At 32.1% G+C, this 27,229-nt stretch overlaps 5 protein-coding genes across 5 annotated transcripts; 2 read left to right on the top strand and 3 right to left on the bottom strand.

The window, feature by feature from the left end:
• Positions 1-454: 454 nt before the first annotated feature.
• HELRODRAFT_172946 (hypothetical protein) lies at positions 455-1,824 on the top strand (the record flags this gene model as incomplete). Its single annotated transcript, XM_009019606.1, has 2 exons — positions 455-495; positions 1,515-1,824. 2 exons carry the CDS (start codon positions 455-457, stop codon positions 1,822-1,824), a joined length of 351 nt encoding a protein of 116 aa, XP_009017854.1.
• Positions 1,825-3,006: 1,182 nt separating this feature from the next.
• HELRODRAFT_191798 (hypothetical protein) lies at positions 3,007-4,669 on the top strand (the record flags this gene model as incomplete). The annotated part of the gene is made up of 5 exons (XM_009019607.1): positions 3,007-3,101; positions 3,479-3,557; positions 3,853-4,051; positions 4,263-4,390; positions 4,463-4,669. 5 exons carry the CDS (start codon positions 3,007-3,009, stop codon positions 4,607-4,609), a joined length of 648 nt encoding a protein of 215 aa, XP_009017855.1. The 3' UTR covers positions 4,610-4,669.
• Positions 4,670-5,263: 594 nt separating this feature from the next.
• On the bottom strand, positions 5,264-8,398 carry HELRODRAFT_79614 (hypothetical protein; the record flags this gene model as incomplete). Its single annotated transcript, XM_009019608.1, has 9 exons — positions 5,264-5,458; positions 5,587-5,726; positions 6,171-6,291; positions 6,560-6,606; positions 6,892-6,982; positions 7,294-7,328; positions 7,629-7,722; positions 7,985-8,118; positions 8,203-8,398. The coding sequence occupies 9 exons, from the start codon at positions 8,396-8,398 to the stop codon at positions 5,264-5,266; spliced, it is 1,053 nt and encodes a 350-aa protein (XP_009017856.1).
• A 6,638-nt stretch (positions 8,399-15,036) lies between these two features.
• HELRODRAFT_172950 (hypothetical protein) lies at positions 15,037-16,386 on the bottom strand (the record flags this gene model as incomplete). Its single annotated transcript, XM_009019609.1, has 2 exons — positions 15,037-15,995; positions 16,194-16,386. 2 exons carry the CDS (start codon positions 16,384-16,386, stop codon positions 15,037-15,039), a joined length of 1,152 nt encoding a protein of 383 aa, XP_009017857.1.
• A 3,117-nt stretch (positions 16,387-19,503) lies between these two features.
• On the bottom strand, positions 19,504-23,611 carry HELRODRAFT_172951 (hypothetical protein; the record flags this gene model as incomplete). Its single annotated transcript, XM_009019610.1, has 5 exons — positions 19,504-19,534; positions 20,153-20,305; positions 20,656-22,074; positions 23,005-23,026; positions 23,590-23,611. 5 exons carry the CDS (start codon positions 23,609-23,611, stop codon positions 19,504-19,506), a joined length of 1,647 nt encoding a protein of 548 aa, XP_009017858.1.
• Positions 23,612-27,229: the final 3,618 nt, after the last annotated feature.

Here is a 27,229-nt window from a genome sequence, read left to right on the forward strand (position 1 = left end):
CAAATCTAAGTTCATCCAAGTTTCCCGAAACGATTTTTAAAATATTTAACAGGGCACGTGGCATTAATGCACTGTTTGTAAGTAAATGAATGAATGAATTAATGAATGAATTAATGAATGGATGAATGTATCTATGTGAAAGATTTGTAACAATAATCTGTTTATAAACGGTGTTTTTAATTTTGAAGTAAAAAAAAACTGTTTTTCGGGGTCGAAACATTTATATATAGTACATAATTATCGTGTGTGTGTTTATTTGTGTTTGTGTGTGTATGTGTATGTGTGTGTGTGGCCATTCGATAATTACGTCACGTTGGGATGAGGAGAGGGGGTTTGTCTAGCGTGACAGTGTGCGACAGGTCATTAAAAATTCACATAGTATGAATATTCATAAACATGTATACTTGTTAACCTAATGCGTACGTAAGCATACTGTTTTTATGCTGCTGCCGAAATGCCGATTAGAGGTGAGCATGGGAATGGGAACTTTAGGGAGTAGGTAATCACTGTTCGGGAATCGGAAATGATGGACTGGAATGGGAAAATGGGAAAAACAGCATGCACATGCCCAAATTTGAAAAATTATTTTTCGGATAAAAATGTCAGTTATCTAATTAATCTACGCTACTCTACACGTGTGTTTTGACAAAGAAGATAACCACGTGCAAACAATGGAAAAATAAAAAAATTGTATGTATATATAAATATATTTATATAATTATTTTATATGTATTTATATATATACATAAATTTATCGATATATATATATATATATATATCAACATCACAGTCAACAACTATAGTAACCAAAACAACACCTACTACAAAAACGCCAATATTAACAATAACAATACTACTAACAGCATTCACAACAATAATAATAATAATGATAAAGATATTATTCTATATTACCGCAACATCATGTCCACTTCATATAAAACAGATGAAAACATTTTAAGAAAACTAATTTACAACAATATCAAACCCGTCAATCCCAATTGCAAAGTTAAGTTAAGAATATATTATAAAAACGCCAAAACATCACACATGATAATCAAAAATAACTGTCAACCCAACAACAATTCCATCATGAAAAATAGTCATCTTATATATAAATTTTCCTGTCCCATTGGTAACTGTGTGCACCAAACTTCTTTATATATAGTAATGACCACCACTCAACTTTCTCGTTGACTTACCATGCACAAAAGAGAGGGTGCGATCAAATCTCATATAGAAACGACACATAATACAACATTAACACGTTCAATTCTTGACAATAACACAAATGTTCTTTACAAAAACTCCGATTATTTCACCTTAAAGATAGCCGAAGCCATATTAATAGAAATAAAAAATTCAAAATTAAATGTTCAGCTACAAAGTTTAACAGTACTTCCGACTCACAAGCAGTTATCTAAACTAATTAATAATTCTCTCACCACCAATAATAACAATAACAACCACGTTACCACCACCACCACCACCAACAACCATGTTACTACCAACAACAGTGTTAACCATGTTAGAGATGCCAACGACCATGACCACAACACCAACAATAATGTTAATAATTGCAACAACAACACCAATACAAATGTTAACAACAACAACATCATCATTGTCAATAACAACAACAACAATAACAACAGCAACAACAACAATAACAACAGCAGCAGCAACAATAACAACAACAACAATAGTAATAATAATGATAATAACAATAATAACAACAGCAATAACAACAACTACAACAACAATAGTAATAATAATAATAATGATAATAACAATAACAATGATAATAATATAAACTTGGAAACATGAATGTTGTAGTATGATGATATGGCTGATTTTTGTTTTTTATTTGTTGATTTACTTTATGGTGTTTTTTCAGCAATTTTAAAATTTTAATTTATTTTGTTTAATTCTAATATATATCTATGTAAATAATTTTAAGTTAATTTTATCAATATGTTAAATATATAGTATATAATAATTAATAATAGTATTTTCAAAAATGTTTCACGCTTAAAATTAAGTTATACGGTCATTTTTATTCGTTATTATTTAAAATATTTTGCACTGAAAATGATATATTTTATATCGAAAAAGCTTCCTGTAATTATTTATTTATTTTAATAAACATGAACAATAATAATTTTAGTTTTTTACTTAATAAATTAAATATCTATAAAAAAATTTTAATTAGAAAACTTAAAAAATTAATGTATAAATATAATAATTGTATTAATGAGGTTGATTTTCTTAAAAACTGTATATATATATATATATATATATATATATATATATATATATATATATACAAGTACACATGTGATCGAGACATACACATTCACATACGTACACACCTGAGATGTAGGATTGAATTTGATCGACGGATGATGGGTGCAGTGGGGCGGTCTTTGGTTTGTTGGACTTTTCAACAAGTTTGTGGGCTCTGTGCTCCACTGCTCCATCGCTTGATCAAAGTTGACGCCACTTCCCCCATCGTGTGACACGCTTACGAGCCAACGGACAGACCAACAGAAAATGAATCGGTAAAACCAGCAAACGCAAAACCTGGCTTCTGTCCTTCTTCAGTAACTTCGCGGTCGGCTTTTCTGACAGTTTGCATCAAATTTTACTTTTAAAAAACGTAGGGTTAGATTGTAAAAAATTATGTAATTGAAATCATGCCAAGAATACATTTAGAATGGAATAAAATAGAATAGAATAAAATAATTTTGCAGCGCAGACAAAGTTTCTTGCCATTATAATGATAACAGTTTTTAAGAATAAATAATTCTATAATTAAAATGTTTGGTAGAAAATGTTCAGTTTAGCTGTACATCTTTTCTCTCTTTTGGTTTGACATCTTTACTTCCAGGTATAGAATTTACTCTGCTGTATACAAGAAAATAAAATATTCAAATAAAACCATATATGTGTATTTCAAGTATTTGACATATATGAAATATATGAATCTGTTTGGTACTTCATACCAACATGGAAGAAAACTCAGACTGCCTTCACTTACGTGGGTTTACTTTTACTCAAAAAAAGTTTAGAAATCGAAAGACAGGACTTCAGATAGCAGGATGGTAGTTTGAAGTTTTGTAATTATGTGCAAATCTATATTTATTTTTTAATTGCCCTTTTCTTTAAATCAAAATTTGGCAAATTGTTTTATAAATTTGAAATATTTTATTAATGATTGTAACAAAAATCAAAGCAACACTGCTCTAGTCTACTCTCTAACAACTAAAACTAAGTCAGTCTAAAGTCTAAAACTAAGTTTGTTCAACAAACGTTCCCTAACCCTGACACTAACCAACTCACAAATATTACTAAAAATCATCATAAACCTAAAATTATTTATTATTTCATTTAAATTTAAATAAAAACATTTAATACACTTTTAATTTTTTCAAAATGAATTTAATGACACATTCTAATCACCATAGAACACGGCTTGCAGCCTCCTCAAAAGCAGCAAAACTCTCATTGTTGCTACCAGATTAACATCCAGCTTTAAGTGGTACCAAATTCTCAAAGAGGTATTTTGAGTTTTGTTTTTGTTATTTTTTCAAATGTTTCATTAACTTGTAAAGTTGAGTTTGTTTGCACACTGATGATAGGGCAAGCTGGCATTCTTCTAATTTATAAGACACAGCACAGTGGAAAGAGATACCGCATTTCATTATCCCATCATTATCTGAGCCCCAATAGATAGTTTATTCAGTTTATGATAAAAGTTAATTAAAGATTTTCACATTCTAAAGTAAATCAGTGAAACATGAAGAAAGTGCCAAACACTCATTGCATTGTTCATTTTTTGATTGTTCCATTCAGCCTCAGCCATGCGACATTCACACCTCAAAAGATGGCATCCCAGTCATCAAACCACCAGAGCCAACGCTGACTGAAGTAATTGAATCTAGGGATCCAGAGGAGTGGAAGCATGTGGAGAAGTTGTTTCCTCGTGCCACCGTCCCTGACCCTCCTGTCCACACATCCTACCCAACACCATCCGGATGGTTCCCACCAAAAGGTTGTCTCAAAATATAATTTGTTGGTATCCATTGTATTACCTATTTAGAAAGGTTTTGTAGTTAATATTTGATAGCTGCCTGAAACACTCCGGTAATATGTAAAGGTATTAGATTACTCCTTGATCACATAACAATTCACCTTATTTTGTTGCTGGCACTTTAAAAACAACACCCACAAAACTTTCATGATACACTATATATATCAAACAGATCCACTGCCAGGTGAACTTTACAGAGTGAGAAGAACTCGCTTCCACAACTTTCCACTGTACAAGGTCACATTGAATGGAGGCAACAGACATTTCACAGTTGTACACAAAGTTGAAGGAGATATAAAGGTTTAACCTCTCTGCTGCTTCAATTAGTAACAATTAACTTTACATCTGTCATTTACAAATGTATCCCTGCAGAAATTTGATGAAGAAGTCAAAAAATATCTGAGCAAAAAGACCAACAATAAAATATACACAACAGTCAATGAGGTTTGTTGCAAATTGTGGATCAGAGGACTCCATCTGGAAAATGTTTCTCAATTTCTTACAGATAAAGGATTTTAATCTATTTATTTACAACATAGTTTAGATTAGAAAAAATAATAAATGCAGTTCACAATTTTTTTAATTTTTGAGAATTTCAACAACTGGCTGACAAAATTCTTGAGGCTACTAAATGAGCAGGCATAAATAAGTAAGTGTTGGCTAACCTGGCACTTCTTGTTGAGTCATTTTATATTTAATGTGATCGTTTGAAAAGTTTAGATCAAGTCGAAAATGAAGAAGATGATTCAATGCAATTAAATAATTGTATTTTAAAACAAACAATAAAATAAACGTAGCATTACATTTTAAACAAATTAAACAGCTAATGTTGATCACGTAAGACCGGCTCTCCTCAGTATGGCTGCATGTGGTTGGTTCCTCCTGGCATGAACCAACTTTTTCTTTTTTAGATAGAATGGTTTGTCCAGGTAGAACCAATTGATATCTCGTTTCGGTAATTCACATTTCCCGCCATAATACAGCCTTTCAAAATCAACCTGTTCAACAAAAACAGGTTTATTTACTGTTCACTTTGCTTAGTTTTGTTCCTACCTCCCACGTGTGCAGCATTTGACTATCCCCCATTTGTCATTAATAGAATATTTTTCACACATTAAATGTTCCAATATGGAGATGCAGAAACCATAAAAATTTTTAGATGGGTGAAAGCAATTAAAAGCATAGCGAAAATGCTTCAACAATCAAGGCATGGCAAGCACAAACTTCAAGGTCTTCAACTTCATCTTCAATTGGCTTCTTATTAGCAGGAGTTGAAGGTGAAGCAATCAGACGAGGGAAGTAATCCTCCTCCTTCTTCATCTCGACCACGTGGTAGCCCATTCTTTCTGCCAACTCTGCATGGGTCTCCTGTCACGTTGTACGTCATTACATTACATACATTAAAATTACTTACAATTGTTTAAGGAAGAGTATGTTCAGTAAGTAAATGGATGCTGCGTTGCGTGGTTATTCATCTGCAATAAATTGATACAAACCTGATGTGTAACCGCATCAAAAAATGCCCTTGTAACACTTTGGACATTTTTTGTGCTATTTTCAACTTTGCAGTGCAAATCTTTGATGCCCAGCAAGTCACAAATTGTCTTCAATACTCTGTGGCACCTCAGACCATAACCTGGAAAAGGAATCAAACAGTAACAAGCTTCATTTTCGATGTTGGTCAACAGTTCAGTTGGTGTGGTAAGAAGGCCAGGTATCATGTTGCTGTTGCAGGCTGCCTCAGTTCAAATGTTGTCTCACAAGCTTCAATGGCTACCACACAATATGCCAACCATTAGCTAGGTGATGTGGCTGGACATGTAGACTTTGTAGCACATCCTCAGTAATGGAAGAATTGTAAGTAGATTTGCTTTGCAGGAGATGCATAATTAAAGCCAAAAAAAATGAAAACGAGTTTACTGCATCACTTTCATTTATATTACTGATGAATTTGCTTGATGAATGATATATTAACTTGAAAGGTTTGCAAAATACTTGATACGAGGAAAACTAAGTGAACCAACAAAAATATAATAAATTTATATTACAACTAGCATGACAATTCCAAAACAACATCAACCTCTTTCCTTCTTGTGAATGAATATTTTGGACCTGTGGTATTGAGCGAACATGTTGTGGTAGACTGTGTGATCCTCAAACCTCGGCACGTACACCAGCTTCTGGGCTGCCTTATTTTTGGCCTGGTACATTTATAATGATACTACAGGTAATTGGCGACAGTAAACATCATAAATATTTCTATTTTGTAATTATCAATCATCATCTATCAAATGAGAATCTTTATTTACGTTCTTCATCATTTTTATCATCGTATCGTTGTCAATAAACATAAACATAAAGAAATAATGGACGCGAAGAACATATGCCCATATCTAAATGAAATAAAATGTTATTATAACATCATTATATATGATGACTCTTCAAAATCGTTGTCAATAATTCACTCACAACTCTGATGGCAGCCTTTGCATTTAGTGCCTTGCCCAACCCATAGCCTGCAATGAAAGCATGAAGTGCTAGATGAAGTAAATTGAAACTGCAACAAATGTGGATTGAATGTGATGGTGCAAAGATAGTTGGCAAACAAATCATTTTAACTGCTGGTGTAATTGATCAATTGGTTGGTTAGTTGGTTGGTTGATAGGGCTGATGAGGAAATTCAAAGTTGTTATCATAACAAACTACATCTTGAAAACTTTGATTGTTAATGTGATGAAATAGTGAACAGAAGACTTGGAAACATTAAGATGGAAAAATGAGTGACTGTGCGAGCCAATGACCTGCTACTCCGTTTTTGTTGCCAGTGACAACAAATGCAGAAAACCTCATCTTCCTGCCTAGGGTGCCTGTCATGTTGCATACTGTCTTGAACTGGAAGTCAGTGGATGGATGGTCAGATGGATGGATGGTCAAATGGATTGTTGGTTGGATGGATGGATAAACAGACGGGAAAATGTGTGTACATGAAATTATTCATTTACAGTTTAATCAATTTTATTTTCTGCCTTATTCGCATGAAATTAAAAATATGTACAAGCCATTTAATGACAAGCAAACTAAATATTGAAAATAATAACGGTGATGTTTATAATCACTGGGAACAATTTTGAGATTCGCTGGAATGAAGATAATCTTGATGATGAAGATTTTAAATTGAAATGATTGAATAAATTTGAACTGACCTCAAGGACCCTCGTGTCAAAATCATCAAATGTATCTGTAGAATTTGTAAATTATGTTGAATGCGTGACAAGGGTTGGCTAATTTGAATGTCTGTCAGCACATATATACAAGGCTTGTGAATTGTGCAAATCAGGCATTCCATTACAAAACATTCAGATATTATTATCCACAGTTTGCTTTCCAATTCGAAGCTTTCATGTTTTGAAAACAAAAATTTTTTAATAATGATTCATTGATATATCAAATACATTTTCCTTTTGTTGTTCTTTACTTCAAGAACAAAGTGAATGGGACAAAATTTAAATAAGAAACATAACAAAATGCTGGAACTCACAGTCAGCAACGGGGTCAGGAGGTCCCACACTCTGACCATTGAACTTTGACCCTGAATAACCTCTCAGTAGGGGAGGCAGTGCTGGATATCGAACCTTAATAACCAACAAAGATTCACTATTGTATTGTTTGTTACCAAGATATTTTCAGACAAGAATAGAAAATAAAATCATCTCATGCTCTACATGGGTAGTAGAAAGTTTCCATATTTTGTCATGAAACAACTAGGCTTTATATTGATATAGAGAGATTTACAAAATGATAACATGAAAAACGTTTAAATTTAGACAAAATAATTATTTAAGAATTATTGATAATCAAACATTATGAAAAAGTAAAAAAAAAATAAGACAGAACCTTGCTCATTTGATCTCTCATTCTAACAATCTCTTGAGCTTTTTCTGGATCAGGTGGAAGTTTTTGCCTGGAAACAATGGCCTTCCCCTTCAAGATGGGACTGTTCAGACCAGGCCACAACATGTTCTCACGACCTGTGGAATGAAATGATTGCTGCTTCATTCAAGAATAGGTCAGTTGTTTGAATGTTGGATTGATGAAACAGATGAAAACCTCACCAGCGCCAATAGTCTGTCCCCTGTTCAGATCGGTGACCTTCTTCCTGCCAACTCTTTTGCCTCTCCCTTTTTTCTTACCAGCATTACTGACACTCACAACACCTTCCCACAAATCTGACGCAGGCACTGGTAATGAATAAATAATTGACAGAGTTTTAAGGATGAGCAAATTGTTTCTCAGGAGTGTCAAATGCATATATAATATATTCAAAAATGAGGAAAAAAGAATCAAAGAATAATTTGCATAATAAGCAATTTAACAATTTCAAGCCAAATTGAACAATACAATCATTGAATTAAAAATACAAATGAATATATTACAATAAGAAGAAACCTTGGGTCATAAAACTGGAATTTCTTTTCTGTGTAAAGGCGCTGCATTGGACTGTGGTGCATGTCTTTAATAACTGAGCACACAAGTTTGACTGTGTGGCATCTGTTGTAATAAAAATAATTTTGTAATATGAGAATGATCAATTGAATTGAATTGTTCTAAAATCTAAATTCTAAACTAATAGATTAGTGTTAGAGTAAAATAATTTTTATCATAAGAAGTTAGATGAGTTTTAATTTTGCATGATTTATGAATGATGTGATCTGTGATGAATTACTAAAAAAATTATATAATTAATTTTAATTAAATTAATATATATAAATTTTCTAAGCATAAAATTATTAGGTAAACCAAGAAAAATATTTATAATAAATTTTTTTTTCAACTTAAAATTCAAACTATTTTGCTATTAATTTTTTTATTATTTATTAATAATTTTTTCGTTTTTTTTCAATAATTGAATTGAAATTATAATATAAAATTTAAGATATTATAATTATAAAAAAAATATTTTGTTGTTACCTATTTGAATAATTCTCCGTACAGAGGAAATAGCAACTTTCCACATTATAAAATCAACAGTTCAGATTTATTCAACATTTATTTGAAAAAATTTAAACTGTATTTATATTTTTAATAAATTCAACTTTCAATGCCTCGACTACGAAAAATTAAAACTAAAAGTGCATTCAGAATTTGGTTGACAATAGAGGGTGGGAGAGCAGAAAGGGTGAGTCAAATAATTTTATTGCAATCAATCATCCGTTTATACTGTATGTTCGTCATCATTTTCAATATTATCTAAAGATGAAGAAAATACTGTTGTTTTCTTCATTTCATCTGAAAGGAGAGAACTTTCATTCATCTTTGAATGAAACGTGAATGGGATGGAATTTTGCTGTTTTTTTCGTTACTTTTTAATCTCAAACACACATTCGCCCAAAGACAACAATCACAGAGATATCATACGTACGTGTCATATATGGAGACGACAATAAAATACATTATGTTTATTTGTTATTTATTTATTCATCCATTCATTCCATTCATGGATATAGGAATCAACATGAACATTTATTTGAAAAAATTCATCAACATTTGGATTTGTTTTTTAAGTATATGGATTTTTAGTTATTTATATATTATTATTGCTATTTATTTTTTAAATATTATATATAAACATGCGGTTATATATCATTAAATTTGGTTTGGGTATGTTATGATGTTGAAAGCAAATATTCCTTTGTATTGTAAACTTTGGGGTGTTGAAAGATTCTAGTTTAGGACATATGCACAGGAATTACATCTTAATTTAAAAATTATTAGTTGATTAATTTATTTATATAACAATATAAAATAAATTGATTGTGATGAGTTATATTTTTTAAATATTAATAACATTTCATTTTTACAATAAAATTTTTACCGACTTCTTTTCGTTTTCTAGATTCTAATTTAATTTAGGAATGATTCTTACTCTAATGAAATGATATGAAATGAAGTAATGTAAATGAAGTTCATCATCATCGTGATTCGTGGGTGCTGGGAAAATAAATGAAGAAATCTTTATTTCAGAAAAATGAGGATCGCTAACGAACTTATTATAAATCTTCGATTTTTCTGATGCATCAAAAAAATGGCAATATCTATTTAACGATTAAATACGGCATCTTATAAAACCTAAAACTTCACGGAATGTTGAAAACGAAATAAATTTTAACTAACAAGCTGAATGCAGATCGGCAAAGAGTCATTAACATAACTTCGGGAAGGCCAAGATTTTTTCTAATTATATCTCAGATTTTTCTAAAAATAAACCAAAATGCTCATGAATAATTAAATTTTAGGAACTTGCTTCCAGATGTAACTTGCCCGTTGAAAAAAAAATTCAATGTTAAAACGCTGGTAGGGCGCTTCCAGTTATAAAATTCCATGTTATATATAATCATGGTTGCGGTTGACCGGTTATGGGTTTTAGTCGGCGCGACTGCGAGTGGCCTCATTCTGTTGCGGTTGCAGTCTCAGTCAGGTCTTAATCGGTTGCGTTTCAATCAATCAGCCAATCAATCAACTAGTTTGCAGAGCACATTAGTTATACTTTACAAATATGCTATATTAATGTGTCGTAAAAAACACTACATTTCATTATTTTGTACAACGTATATATTGTAAAATTTAAATGCATGATTGTCTGTGCTATTCACTGAATTATTACGCACGCATTTTTCTTGTATTATCGGCTGCTCACTGAGATATTTAAAATATATCAGGATCAACTATTAAAAACTTCTGTTCACTTTTACTATGTGCTACTGAAAGTATTTACATTTGGTTGCCCAGAACCATGCTAAGTTTTGTTTGTTTTATAAATCAATTCTACATTTATTTGCTACATTAGCGAAAATGTTTTTAATGTGGAAAAACTTCAAAACAAAATGGAGGAAGGCCTCATTCGCCAGAAAAGGATTGCCGTTTTTTGTTAGTAATTTTTTTGTGTTTACTGTTTACTTTTTCTGTTTGTCTGAAATTTATTTCTATTCATTTAATTTCTACTTCTAACTCCTCTACTCTTACTTTCGGAGTACCTCAGGGTTCTATCCTTGGCCCTCTTCTATTTATACTCTATACTTCTGAACTACCTCATATTATTAATAACTTTTCCTTCTCTAGTCAACTATATGCTGATGATTCTTACATTTATACTTCTTTTCCTCCATCTAACTAATATCAATAGTGTTCTTCATAATTTATCTCTGTCTTTCTTCAATTATCGCTTGGTCTGACTCTATGTGTCTTAAACTTAATCCTTCTAAGTTTGAATTAATTTGTTTTAATAAATCTAAACACATTACTATTCCTCCTATTATCTTACCTGATTCTAAAACTCTTAATGTCTCTCATAAGTTTCATAGTCTAGGTTTTATCTTTGATTCTACTATGTCTCTCTCTTCTCAGATTAATAGTGTTGCTAGAAGCTCTTACTTTCATCTACGTAGAATAAAAAAACTTTTGCCTTTTTTTGATGATCCTACTTCTCCTTCTTGTTACTTCGTTAGTCTTATCTAGGATTGATTATTGTAACTTGCTCTACTATGGTCTTCCTGATTCTATACTCTATCCTTTAAGTAAAGCTTTTAACTCTGCTGCTCGTCTAGTTGCTCGAGCCCCTTTCTTTTCTCATATATCTCCATATCTTGTTCTCTTGCACTGGCTCCCTATAAATGAACGAAATGAACGAAAATACTTTATTTGAACCAACTGAAAGAAAAATTTAAAAGAAAATAAATCCATCAGACAGCTGATTCCGGAGACCACATAAGATAAAATAATCTTGTGAAGGCCACCGTGATCACTGAACAGTTAAATACAATTTATATACTTTTATTAATTAAACATAAATGAAAGATAAATGTAAATTTGATGGATTACATACATAAACCAATGTAACAAGCCCACGAAAACAAAATAATATCTAATACTATTTGTAATTAGTTAAACAACAGAAAAGAAATTAAATGCAAGTTTGATAGATAAATGTTACAATGTTACAGGTCCATTAATTAAAATAATAGTCCTCATGGTGGATCATATTTTATCAAAAATTTCTTCAAAAACTTTTTAAATGACTTCAAATTAGATATAATTTTAATGTCCTCTGGCAGAATTCCATCCCATATACTTGGGCCAATTACAAATATACTGTGTTGGTAAATATTTAACCTATTTGGGTATATGTAAAAAATATTATTTTGCCTAGTCGATAAAGAATGAATGTTAGATCTTAGATGAAAACATTAACAAAATAATTAGGTAATAAGTGTTAATCAATTTAGACATAAAGATTGATGAATAATAAATGTTCAATTGTTTAACTGTTAAAATGTCTAATTTTAAAAACAAATGATCAACATGAGACATTAAGGTTAAATTATAATATATTTTAATGAACCATTTTTGCATAATAAATAAATGATTAACAATATACGACGGGCTATTACCCCAAATGATATTACAGTAAGATAAATAAGGTAGAATGAAACTATTATATAGAATAACAAGTGTATTTTTATTAAGTTTATTTTTAATCCTGTTAATTATATAAAGAAATCGATTGGTTTTACAAGTGATATCTAATATGTGATCATTCCACAATAAGTTACTTTGTAAATAAACACCTAAAAATTTTATCGAATCAAGTTTTTTTATTGCGTGGTTACATATGTTAATATTTAAATCAGGAATAGTGTTAGTTACAATCTTAGGACCCATAATAGTATAAGAGCATTTACTTGTGTTAATTAATAATTTATTTATATTAAACCAATGTTCAAATTTAATCATTTCACTATTTATAAGTAATTTTTCATTCATAAGATTTTTCGATGAATAAAATATGTTAGTATCATCAGCATACAAAATACAGCGAAAAGCAGATGAAACATTTGGTAAATCGTTAACAAAAATGATAAAAAGTAATGGACCGAGTATGGAACCCTGTGGGACTCCGCAGTTCAAAGGCAAGACATCCGAGACATGATTTTCCAGCCAAACGTATTGCAGTCTATTTTCCAGATAACTCCTGAACCATTGATTAATTTTTCCACGAAAACCATAAAAATTTAACTTTTTGAGAAGCAACGAGTGATTGATCAGATCAAAAGCTTTCGACAGATCGATGAAAATGCCCATCGTAACGTATCTATCATTCATGTTCATTAGTATACGATGGGTAAGCTCAACAATTGCCAACTCTGTCGAGTGAGCGTTTCTAAACCCGTACTGATTGCTGGATAAGATATTAAAGCGGTTGAGAAAGGTCATCATTCTAACACTCATTATTTTTTCGAGAATCTTAGAAAATGGAGACAACAAAGAAATTGGTCTGTAGTTGCCAGCATCTCCTTTATCTCCCTTTTTATGTATTGGAATAACTTTGGCTAATTTGAACCGATCAGGAAAAGTTGCCGATTTTAGAGACAGGTTGCATATGTGCTTTAGTGGAAAAATGATTTCGTCCACAAACAGTTTGACCATAAACATATTGAAACCATCATCAGACGTGGATTTGTTAGGTTTGAAGGAATTGACAATGCTGAACAACTCAGCAGTATTGATTTCATCTATGTAGAATGTGTTGATATTCTGATCTGAAAACATTTCATGCTGCAAATTCTGGTTAAATCCGCCTTGGAGTGAATTTATCGTATCAATAAAATTTCGGTTGAGTGTGTTACAAATCTCTTTTTTATCGGAGATTGTGCAATCATTTAACTTCAAATGGTCAATTCGAGTGGTCTGCTTTTTAACATTCATTTATCAAGCGCCATTTTGCCTTTATATTATTATTATTTAATTTAAAAAGTTTGTCGTAAAATTGTTTTTCTGCATTACGTTTAGCTTTTGTAAAACTATTTCTAAGGCATTTATACACAAATAAATTATTCGGAGATGGATCTTTAATGAGTTTTAAATACTGCTTATTTTTTTCTTTGCAGAGCTTCAGAAGATCCGCATTCATCCAGCTTTTTTTAAATTTAGAACTCACAGGTGGCAAAAACTTACAACAATCATCCACCGTCCTTCGAAAATAATCAAGAAATTTTTGCACACAACGATTCACATCACCATCATTCAAAATGAAATCCCAGTTGGTGTTGTTTAGGATTGACTTTATTTTATTTACGTTCAATTTGGGTACATTATTTCGATTCGAACTTGAATTAACTTTTTGAACTTCCATATTGTTCGTTAAACAAAAAACGGGATAATGGTCAGACAAATCTGCAATTACAACTCCAGCCTGATGAAAACCATTTTGATTAGTTAAAATATTATCCAAAACTGATGCAGATGAGGTTGTAACTCGCGTTGGCAAATTTATCAAGGCGTGAAATTTGTGGAACAATAATAATCTCTCAAAATTCAATTTATCTTTCGAAGCAGAATCCATGTTAATATTGAAATCTCCTGCAATATAAGTGAGTGAATTACCTCCAAGCAACAAATTTTCGAATAAACTTATAAATTCATCTAAATTAGCACCCGGTGGTCGGTAAACAGATATGATTTTAACACATTTATTGTTGTTCATAGAGATTGTTAATGTCAAAGTTTCTATTGAATCATGCATTACTTTTCCATCGACATTGTAAGCTATCTCATTCAGAACAAAGATTCCAACCCCCCCACCTTTTTTGCTCTGTCTATTATTAAATATGAATTTATATCCGTGTAAATCAATTAAGGGGGAAGTCATATCATCTAACCACGTCTCTGAGATTACAACAACAGTAAAACGAAAAGGAAAGGAATCCAAAAAAAATTTTAAATTACTCATTTTGTGAAAAATACTTCTTGCATTGATATGTATAATAGTGAGAGCATGCTTTGCCGAACTAATGTTATCAACATTTGAATCATTAATTATTGAATTTGAAACGTAGTAATATTTACAATCACAGGATAAATCATTTTTAACACAATTATTTAATGATGAAATACTAGCCATTATCAACGGATGGAGTTTTAGGCGCTAGATTCGTGTAAAATAACCATTCACGAACATTGGCGTGTAAAGGCCATATATCAGCATTAAAAATTTTATCCTTTTCAATTTCAGGAATACAGATTCTGAAAGAACTATACTCCTCATCGTTGTCATTGGTTTTCTCAGCATTGTTTTTTTGAGGTCGTTTAGCAGGAAATATATTGTGGAATTTGATATCAGAATTTCGTAAATGTTCAGCGACTGTGTCTTTTGAACATGGGGTAATGTTACCAAGGTATATTACTGATTTCTTTTCCGCGCCTTTTAGTTTAAGTGACCCTGTGGTGTCGCATAGCTTCCCGACCGTTTTTTTGATTGGTAGCGAAGTTGGCTTCAAAATCCTTTTATTAACGTTATTGATGTTAGCATCATCTTGTTTACGTTTATTAACTTTATTGGGAACCACCATCCAAGGAGAGCTGTTATTGCTATCAACAGCAACATTATCTGCTGGAAGATTTAATTTCGCTGTATCCAAGTATGACATTTTAGTGGCTTGTTTGACATCAGTTTCTCTGGCGTTGAAAGAGACATTCCCTACTTGGTCACTGCCGGATTGAGGTTTGGTGACGCCACTATGAGACTGCATAAACTTTAAGAACAACTGGTTATTTTTTTCGATGTTGTCTAATCTTTCATTTAATTTATTTAAACTTTCGCATACCATTTTACTATTATCCTTGGCCAGACGTATAGGAACTCTTTCAATGTTAAAAATAACAAATATTGGCAGCTGTTCAGATAATTTATTATCCATCAGTTCAACAAATATGTCAACAATATCACAAACTTTTTCATATTTATTACTTCCTCGGTTCAACTGTTTGATTTTATCCTTTTTCAACATTTCATATTCGGAAACTAAAATTTTTTTACCGACCGAAATCTCGTCACACGTAAAAAATGATGCAACTTCATTTTTGAAATTATTATCTGATATAATTTCTAAATTCGTACTTAATAGCCATAAAATCTCTGAAATACAAATCCTTTTAGAAGCCATTACAACATATTTGTTGTAATATAGAACAATTTTTAAAATTTGCACGTTCATGTATAAGTCTCAATCTAAATTATTTCCTAAGTATTTATCAGATATATTAATTGAACCTAAACGCCCCGGTTTACGATCGTCTTCTTCTTCTCGCTTTTTCTTAACTCGTGTTAAACACTCTTTTGCCAAATCTGCTTTTGCTTTTTCTTGTCCTTTTCTCTGGAACTCTCTACCTACTTCTCTGACTACTTCTCCATCACTTGCGAAGTTCAGAGCGGATCTCAAGACCCATCTGTTTACAAAATTCATTGAGGAGCGCTGTTGAACATCGCTAAAATAGCGCTTTATAAGCTAATTGATTGATTGATTGATTGATTGATTGATTGATTGATTGATTGATTGATTGATTGATTGATTGATTGATTGATTGATTGATTGATTGATTGATTTAATTAAATAATTAATTTGAATTTAAATTATAAATAAATTGAATTGAATTGAAATTCTAAAATACTAAAGTAATATAAAAAACCATAAATAAACAAAAAGTATAAAATAAAAATTAAAAACCATTATTTGTATATTGTAGGGGCTGAAGTAAAATGTAATGTTTTTATTTGACAAGATGAGTTATTGTTGATGCTGTTGTTGGTCTTTTATTTTTTGAAAATTTACGTCCAAATGTTTTAAAAGAATAGCTCTACTGTCAGCAATTCTTGTTATACAACCCCTCATCGAGTGATTAATACAGTTCTTAAGTTTGATGTAGTTTGCTTCCAACATCTTTACAACAAGAAGAAGCAAAACTTATGTACATATAATAGATATATTACTTCAGCATGAGCCTAATTTCATGTTTGTCAGCAGACCTAAAACATTGTTGAATATGCTGATCAAGCTTTGCTTTATTTTTTAATAACCTTCCGTATAATATGCATATTTTTTATTTTGTCATCAGGTGTTATTGATATGTGGATCATATGGCCTCAAACACTTTGCACAGCTTAGAATAACATTTAGAAATAACAAGGTGAGTATTGAATAAGTTTCTTGCAACATATTTATTGGCATTCAATCAACATTTGTATCATGATTGTATTATGAAATATAAATGTCTGTCTGTTCGTTTGCTTGTTTGAATTTCTAATAACAAGAAAAAGATGTTAAATAATGAAAGCTGAGCTTAAGAGTTTGTTAATTTTTGAGAATATAAATATATTGCGGATACTATTTACATTTTTAAACTGAGGCTTGATATTTTTAATGTCATTATGCCTTCTGTAGCTTGTACTTGAATCTGACCCTGACTTGAAACCTCTGATGAAACAAAACGAGGACACACCCACCCTTGAGAAGGAGTACGAGGTCATCAATTCATCAGTTACTATTTCATTAACCAATCAATTCACAATCAGCATTGTCATCCGACATATAATTGCAATTGCAATGCATAATGTAATTGATATTTTTGTCAATCAGAAAATATCCAACATGGACATTTCAAACTGGAAGAATGTGAGAGGACCAAGACCATGGGAGGCCAGTGAAAATAGTGCAAAATAAATTTTAAATGAGATGGTTTTTAGCAAATTACCTGAAATGTGTTTGCTCATAGTCTGGGGTTTGAGATCAAAGACAGAGATAGAATATTATCAGCACATATAATGAAAACGTGAGAAATTATCAATCGACAATTCACCAACTGATTATATTTATTCAACTTGATGCTTCTGTAGTTTGGATCGCAGTAATTTTTGTTTTATTTATTTTATAAGAATCATTAAATTGAAAAAAATGTTAATTATTTCACCGTAAGTATATTTTGCCACAAAAAACCATAAAATCTGTCATCTTAATTTAAAAGGTAAAATTAATCATAAATTTTTGGATATATCTGAAAATACCAAACATCTAAATAACTTTTACAGTAAGGGTAGGATAAAAAAAGTTCAAGGTCACCAACATTAAATTCAAAATAAATGGAATACAACATGAAACAATACATTTAAACGTAAATATCAATAATCAAAAGTTAATTAACAAGTGAAGTACAGATAATTATAATTGGAAAAAATGCAACTTGTTTTGACATACAAAGTGTAATATGATGTTTGTAACGCATGTGGTTGGTTCAGAAATACAAGAATAGTGAGGAGAAGTTTGGAGATAAAAATGTGAGACTGCCAAAATCTTGATGTTTCATGAAGTCAACCCGAATTTTTGAAACGTTCACCAAAAATATGACTTGGTTCTATCTTTCCAGTATATTTGAGACCACTTTGCTATTTCCACGCGTCAAACATTCATAAAATGTGAATGACGTTCAATGTTTTTTGAGATGTTAAAAGATAGAAATCACTTTTTAAGTACTTTCATACGAACATCCTTTCAAAAGTCATCAATGCATCGTTCATACACATTTCTGTCCGCAATGTTCAAGTGGTTTGTCGATGAAGCGAGAAAGTTTGAACATTTGACGACATACAAAAGAAAATTATAAAGTCACGAGTGCTGTGTGTGAAAGGTCAGTTGGAGCACGTGCGTTAACTCCAGTGAGATGTCTTCTCTGCCCTTATCAAGACCAGAAATTCACACAACACATGCAAGTACAACGTACTGTACTTCATTTAAACTTGCAATGAAATCGAGGCGATAATAATAAAAGTGCAGGTTAAATATATACAATACAAACGAGCTAACAAATTGTAGAAGTTTGAAATGCAGATTACATAATAGCAATAATCACCAAATGATAAATGTGAAGTTAATTAACAAAATTTTAAAAAATGCTTACAGTGTCTGTTATCATGTTTTCGTAATTTCGTCACAACGTTCTTCATCTTACAATTCCGTGCGTAAATATTTATTAGTAATAAATCATAACTAAATGTAACATCAATATTAAAGTTAAGGGACTTGTTATCGCAGATGAAACGTTATTGCGTCCGTTATAAATGTTATACACATACGAGTTGTGATATATTTTCTACAGAACAACAACAATCAGCCATTAATCGATAAAACACACAATGAAAAAGGATAAACTTTAAAAAAATCAAAACTTAAATATTAAAAATATTGTTTAAATAATTTCTTCCAAATAATTAAATCACCTGTGTTTATGCTTGATTGAAGACTAGTTTTAAAGCAAAATTTCAAAAAATAATTATTCAACTGCCCAACAAAAATGAAGAGTTCAAATCTCTTGCTGATTAGTAAAAAAAAGTTTCTGACCGGTCATGTTTGTAGTTGAATAAATGACAGTAGTTACCAAATATACACGTCGTGTAGACATTTCTATACATTTCTATGTGACTACTTTTAATTATGCAGATTATTATTTTTTAACTCAAGTGTGGCATGAGTGTGCACAAGAGTGCCAACTATTGATTTAATGTCAAACTAATAAAATTATTTTTCTCCCTACTAAAATGAAGTCAGCCACCAGTGTGATGGGCTACGTGTATGTATATATATATATATATATATATATATATATATATATATATATATATATATATATATATATACATTCACATATGTATATATTCGTAATTATACATACACGTATTGTCTTATTCAGTTGACTGAAACATCAAAAAATAAAATAATCAAGTAACATGATGCAAAATAACTTCACTAACAGTTAACACAGAATTGAAGAAAATGAGATAAATGATTTAATCAAAACACTAAACTGCTGATAGCAGTACATTTTAAATAATACTGAATCAAGCATAACATTGAAAATTATCGCGACTGAATTGCTTGAACTTAAAATGAGTCAAGAACAAAATGTTGAAAATGTTTCTACAGTATAATGTCAACAGTATAGATACGATGCAGCCTTGGAAACGTCACCAAACAGAAAAAAGATATGATTGTATAATACGTTATGCACTGTGTAGTAGTTTTGTAACATACATAACTACATTTAACCAACGACAAATGCACCAAAACAAATTAAGCCATCAACAAATGCGAGCGACAACAATTGATCAGTCATCGAATGAAGCTGTTGTGGTTGTTGTTGAGGACTTGCTTGCGTCACATTGGCGGCCGTTCGAATGGGAACCTGGAGGTGATCATGATGATCTTGTCTCGAAAGCAGAATGCGATGATGCCAGCTATGAAGATGACGCCGATGGAGAACATGGGCCACCATAAGATGTCGTCGTAGTTGAGTGGGTGGCCTGGCAGGTCCATCATGTCATCATCATGACTTCTCCTGCAATAATTCGTTTCAATGACTTATTATAAATTCATTTTTGCAATTCATCCTCAATTATAGAAAAATTCAGAACTTGGTAATTATGGTATTCATATGATTATTCTCAACAAGAAAGATTAGTAGTAATGCATTTTAGTCATCCATCATCGTCATCATAAACTGCCATCGTCATTATCATCGTCGTCATCAGCGGAACAAAAACGTTGGCAGGGGTGATTACAAGCTCAGTCATGCATGGCAACAGACTGACACACTCACTAATGATGTGAGTTAATGATGAACATTTGAATGATAGAAACAAATGATGCAGGTTAACTATATCCTTCGGTGGGAGGATAACAACGAACCATTTCTTGCTGCTGAGCTTGAGAGCGCCTCTGCGATTGTGTTTCCTCCTGCTTTCATCGTCAACATCATCCACGTCATTAACCACGTCATCACTCGATCGACACTTCTTCATCTTCTTCAACTCTCTTCTACTCGTGCTATGAAGTGATGATGATTTCAAGGGACCTGATGATGATGACGATGTTGTTGGTGGTGGTGATGAAGGCTGTTGAGTTTTCGATGAAAGATGTGTAAATGATGTCTTGCTGAACGTTGATGTCGTTGATGATGATGATGATGATGATGACTTGGTTTCAGCAACGGGGGACGAAACTTTGTTGAGTGCTTTTTTGTTTTGTTTCTTTTTATTGAGCAGCGTGGCAGAAGCAGCAGCATCAACGTAGATCGAACTGCCATCTGGTGAGGCATTTAACAAAGTTGAATGTTTAAACACGCCACCGTTTTTAATTGCACCATTCCCTTGCAGTGCATGTGGCCGTGTGGATTTAGTCACCTCATCAACGAATGAAGTTGTCTTGTGTGGAGTAACTTTTGAATTGCTTGTAATTTTTTTCGCTGATGTTGTTGCTGAAGATGACGTTTTAGATGATGTTGCTGGCGATGATGCAGTTGAAACTGTGGAACTGAAAGTTGTTGTTGAAGCGGATAATTGTTGTGGTGTGGATTGCAGGCTGGTTGAATGCGATTTCGATGATCCCATATTTTGTTGCTTCTTCTTGTTTTGCCTAGCATGCCAATCCACATTGAAGTTATCAACCCAACTAAGATTGTTGTTGACATCTTCGAGCACTTCCACACCAGGTCGGTCAACTGAACTGCCCACGTCTTCCGGGTGACCATCACTTGAATCGTCTTCAATCAACTTCCTTCTCACGTTCACAAAATTATTCATCTGAGATACACCGACTGTAGAAGATTTTTGATTATATTTTGTCTTCCTGTGATTGTTGGTTGCAGGTTGCAAGCCTTCCAACAATTTGTCTCTGTAAGTGTCTCTCTTCCAAACGAATTCATTGTGTAGAACTTCGTCTGATGGTTGCTTGTTGAAATGGTCTTCAGATGTGAGTGGTGGGTGGTGGATGTTGTTGTGGTGGTTTTGTTGAGGTGTTGGATTTGTTGATGAGTTGCATAGCTGATCAACACGAGGGATGGTTGGACCATTCGGAAGTTTTCTATTCAAGCAAGTGAATTGAGTTGTGTTGAGATTGTTGGCATCAACATCGGCTGCCACGTCGACATAAGTGGTGCTGTGATTATTGACATCAACCGCCACAACAACATTGGTGTCATCAGTTGCGAGTTTGTTGCAGGAAGTGGAACTTTCAAGAAGTTGGTTGGTGTTTGAGATGGTTAACACATCTGAAGTTGTTGCGGTTTCGCTGGCTGATGTCTCATCCAAACCATCAACTACTTGGATTCTTGAAAGAAAATTGGAAAACAAATATTAAAATATTTTTAAACAACAATTTATTAATTGGAGTTTTATAACAAATGAAAGAGAAATTATTTTTGATAATTATTCATCTGTCTGTAAATATCATAATTTTAAATGAGCAGTTGGTCTATTTCCCACAAGGGAAACATATTTCACCAATACTAAATGATATATACTTTTGATATATTAGGCTTCAGTAGATATAGCAATACTAATAATAAACAAGAACGGCACACAAAAACGAATTCAAACATCTCAACAGAGTATCTCAAAAATGCAAATTTTAAGTGCTCTTGAAGCAGGCCGTTCAGAAGGTAGGTAGACTTGTGAATGAATGAATTGACACAGTTGACGAGTTATACACAAAAATGTTCATTATCGGATGACATTCTTTAAAAATTTCTTGATGACGAAATAGAGCATGTGTAATGAGAGATTAAATGTTGGTTGAACAGGACAAGAAAGACATCGACACACTAACCAACCAGGAACCACTAACCATCAACCATGCTAAATTTTACTCCAATTTATAACTGAAAGGCTGATCATGTAAAAATAAACCAAATAAGTTAACTTAAATTATTGTGAAAGTATACAAATGTGAAAGAATGTGTGCAATTGTTATCTACTCAGATCTCCTCCATGTACCTCATATGTAGTGCTTACAATGTAATATGTAATGAAATACAAGTTGTTGCAAAGAAGGAAATAATTTTGTAGCTTATCACATGATGAAACATTTTGTGTAGAGGCATTCCACTTAATTATCCTAAATTTGTTTACACTTGTGAATAACTTTTTACCGGTCACAGAGTTAGCTCAGTCAGTAGAAGTGCCATGTCTCAGGCTGCTTAATAGCTGCTCGATGGCGTGGTTCGAACACTGTCCGTCCGAAACTCGAAGACCATCATACCCGTATAATGCGATGCTTGCGCCTGCATACGTGCATGATGTGTATGTGCATCGTGTGGTGTGTATTGTGTACAGTACACGTACATCCTTTGTGGCACGATAGTTTAATTATAAGTATAGAATAACATGGAAGCAGTTCTTCGTTTGACAGTTGAATTATAAAGAATAAAAAAAATTAATAAATAACGACCAATTATTATTCGTGAATACATCAATTTAGAACAATTATGTAATAATAGCAAAGATTATAAACCATTACAACATTTCTCAATTTTAGGAAAACCTTCTCTAAAAAAGATTAAATTATTTCATAGCGGGCAAAAATTAAGATAACATTTTTCTCTGGCTAACTCAGTAAATTAGTTAATTAACTAATCAAAAATAATAAGAACTTATCAAGTTTCGTGAGTGCTGTGCTATGTATCCGCCTCCGTAGCAATATAACAATAATATACACGTAGAATAACCCATTCAAATATTAATTAAATTTTTGTGTGAACATATAATATATATATCACAATTCATTTATTCGTTTTTCATACGCAATTGTAAACAGTCAAAAGATTGCAACGTTGCTGTTAAAGACCTGTTGAAAAAAGTTCAGACATGTTTCTCTTTTTATATTTTATTAAACCATCAACTTAAAACCTTTCTGAACGCAACCATTATGCTAAATCAGCACTGTTTTAGGTAAGAGGTAGAAATAATTTTAAAAAAGCCGTTTCAGAAAATTTAATGATGCGATGCGGTAGGTACGCAATCTTGCTCCACTACCAGCACTCCAACACACACACATACACACACACACACACGTCAGATCAGACAAGCTAATGACATGTTTGTTTGTATTCATTCATATATACTATATAGTACAGTGCTCAAACAAATGACAAAAATTTGTTTTGGATGGCGTATAGATAACTGCCACGTTGTTCAATTGCGCGCGCGCGTGTGTGTGCATGATTTCAAATATGAGTGTGTATGCGTTCGTTTGTATGCATGTTCGTAGTGGGTGTATGGCTTTTATTAAATTCATAAGATTTGTTTGCAGCGAGAAAAATGTCATCGTATGAACAAACTTCGGTAAAAATATTGCCATTCAAGTTTAACAAGAGCGCAAATAATATCTATAATTTAATTTAAGGTTGCATTGCCAATCCAGTCAACTGACAATCATCAGATAGTGGCAACACAAATGTGTAGCACATTACTGCATTCTTTGGAATTGTGGATTTGTCTTATCAAATTATGTCTTGAAATGAAGATAAGAAACTCTTCTAAACTTATTCTAGAACAGAGATATTAAAGATCTGCCTACATAGAAACAAACATGAAGAAAACATAATTTAAATCTATTTGTGTTTGTAGTTTGTTTGTTGTTAGTTTGTTGTTAGTTATAATGAAATGATGAAAATGTTCGCAAAAGTTGCAGCCCTAACAATAAATTGTACTCAGTGTATTTCCTGCAATAAAATAGAACTTGCAGTACATCTAATGATAATTCCCCACCCTATATTCAAGAGGTGATACAAGGATCCAATAAATAGGCAAGATAATCCCATGAGTGTTGTTTAGGCACAAAATGAACATATAAGAACGTCATTTACACAAATGAATCATGAAAGGAAAAAACAAACACACAAGCAGGCACATTTTGTACACACATGAACGTTGAAAAATTACATATTCAATCAAAAGCAGGCAACTATGATTCACTCTGCGTGCGAGTAAAAATGGAAAAAAGATGTTTTATATTTATACGAACATGCATATATTACCACATTAGCCAAATGAAAATTACATCATCACATCCTAAGACTAGGTTCATTCCAGTGTACTGTACAAAACAAAAATATGTTGGAAGCACGTGCACTGCACAGATCTACGTGCAGTGCGCACATGATGGTGTCAGTGAGAAGTTGAACACAAACGTGAATCATGCATGTGGCTACAGCGTGGTGGGATATGTTCTGAAGAGGTTTACTACAACGAACTATACGAGTAGCCATGTTATCTGCAGGAAGGAAGGATTTTTTGATGGAGCAAATATATGAATGAACAAATTAATTAATTGATTGATTGATTAATTTAATTAACTAACAAAAGATTATAATATTGAATGGATGAAAAAAGGAATGAGTGAAAAAATGAATGAAATTATTAATAAACAACTGATAAAACAGCCATTTTAAATGTAATCAAAGCAAGTATAATGATTAGATAAGGGAGACTTAGTGCACATTTAAACTCATTTAAAATTCTAATGACCAACCATTAGACATTAGTTCCATCCAGTACAACTTTAGCTCATATCATTAAAAAAAACAATCCATTCATCTATCCATTCATCCATCTATCTATTCCTCCATCTAACCATTCATCCATCTATCCATTCATCCATCTATCTATTCCTCCATCTAACCATTCATCCATCTATCCATTCATCCATCTATCCATATTATGAAGTGCACACAAACAAGTAGAAGCATACACACGAGCAGTACAGTACAAACACACACGTCTGCTTGGTTACATTACAGGCATACTAATTTGAATGAGCATCAACACCGGCCAGTATAGTGGTGTAGGTACATGCATGCAACAGGTTTTTATAATAAATTTCTACATTTCAATAAAATTCAATGGTAAAGTTTCACCATATGTGAACATTAATATTTCATCATGACTTGATGACTATGAACTAAAAATAAATAAAAATAAACTTCATTTGAACTAAAGTAAAACCGAAAAGATACTCAGGCACCTCACAAACATATCCTGCATCATTTTAAGATTTTGAAAAGAGAGAATGAAGTCAACAACCCTAATGAATTATGTAAGTTCCAATCAAGTGGCGGATCTAGATGATTTTACGGGAAACAAATATTTTGAAAATAATTTTAATGGAAGGGGGCCAAAATTTTGACGGGTGGGCCAACATATGTGGTAGTGTGGCAGACAAACTTTTTTGCTCATCATTTCCATTTTGGTCAATTTTTAAACTACAACAACGGTGCCTTTTCTGTTAAAACAACGAGTTTCACTGACGTTTATAATAAATACTGCTCACAACGGGGAGCACCCTTCTAGATCCGTCGCTTCTTCCATCTTACTGAAGCTGTGTATCAACACTTCTGGAGTCTGGAGCACCCACCAACAAACTGTTACATTTGTTGAGTTTGGAGGCTGGTGTTGGAGCGTGTGAACAAAATGGATAGAATTTTTGGAGATGGAAATGAACGTAAATGTTCAGGAATTCAACTTGTGAGAGATTGTGCAAAAAAGATTTGAATTTAAGAGGAAGACAGGATATCAAAAAATGTTGTTTTGATATTAAATCTAAAATTAATATGACATTTTCTGAAATGAATTACACATTCACTTGCAACTGAGGACAAATGTACAACTTGAAATTAAACAAACATAGATAGTGCAACAATATCAATACAAATTAATTGAAGAATTGAAAAAATTCTAGAAGAAACATGTAAGGCATGATTCAGAAATCCAAACCAATCCCTGAAGTTACTCAATTAATTTTAAATCTTATGATACTATGATGATAATAGACAACAGCATTGTTTATAAATACCCAAACATCTAAGATACCAACATACAAGCAACACCATTGCTACTATCAACACCAGTAGCACCATTGACACAGGCAATATCAATATTCAACTCAACAAATATGCTCTAATTTTTTTCTCTCTTAAAAATAAATCATTTCTCCATTCAACAAACTTTCAGCAGACAGACAAAGAGAAGCAAGAGGCACAACATTTTTTACGTTTATATTTTTAGCAATCACAAATAAACAAAATGAACAAACCAACAAAAAACAAACATAAAAAAAACGCATACACGCAAAATATATAAAAAAAAAACAAATAAACAACTATATCAATCAATCAATTAATTTGTGAAGCACTATTTCTGCGATGTGTCTTGAGATCCGCTCTGAATTTTGTAAGTGATGGATAAGTAGTCAGAGAAGGAGGTAGAGAGTTTCATAGAAAAGAGTTCAAAAAAAGCAAATGCAAATTTAGCAAAAGAGTGTTTAACAAGAGTTAAAAAAATGTGAGAACAAGAAGACCATCGTAAACCGGGGCGTTTAGGTCCAATTAATATATCTGATAAGACCTTAGAAAATAATTTAGATTGAGACATACATAGATGTGCAAATTTTAAAAATTATTCTATATTTTATAGGTAGCCAGTGCAAG

The sequence above is a fragment of the Helobdella robusta genome, assembly GCF_000326865.2.
Source record: "Helobdella robusta unplaced genomic scaffold HELROscaffold_25, whole genome shotgun sequence".
Lineage (NCBI taxonomy): Eukaryota > Metazoa > Annelida > Clitellata > Rhynchobdellida > Glossiphoniidae > Helobdella > Helobdella robusta.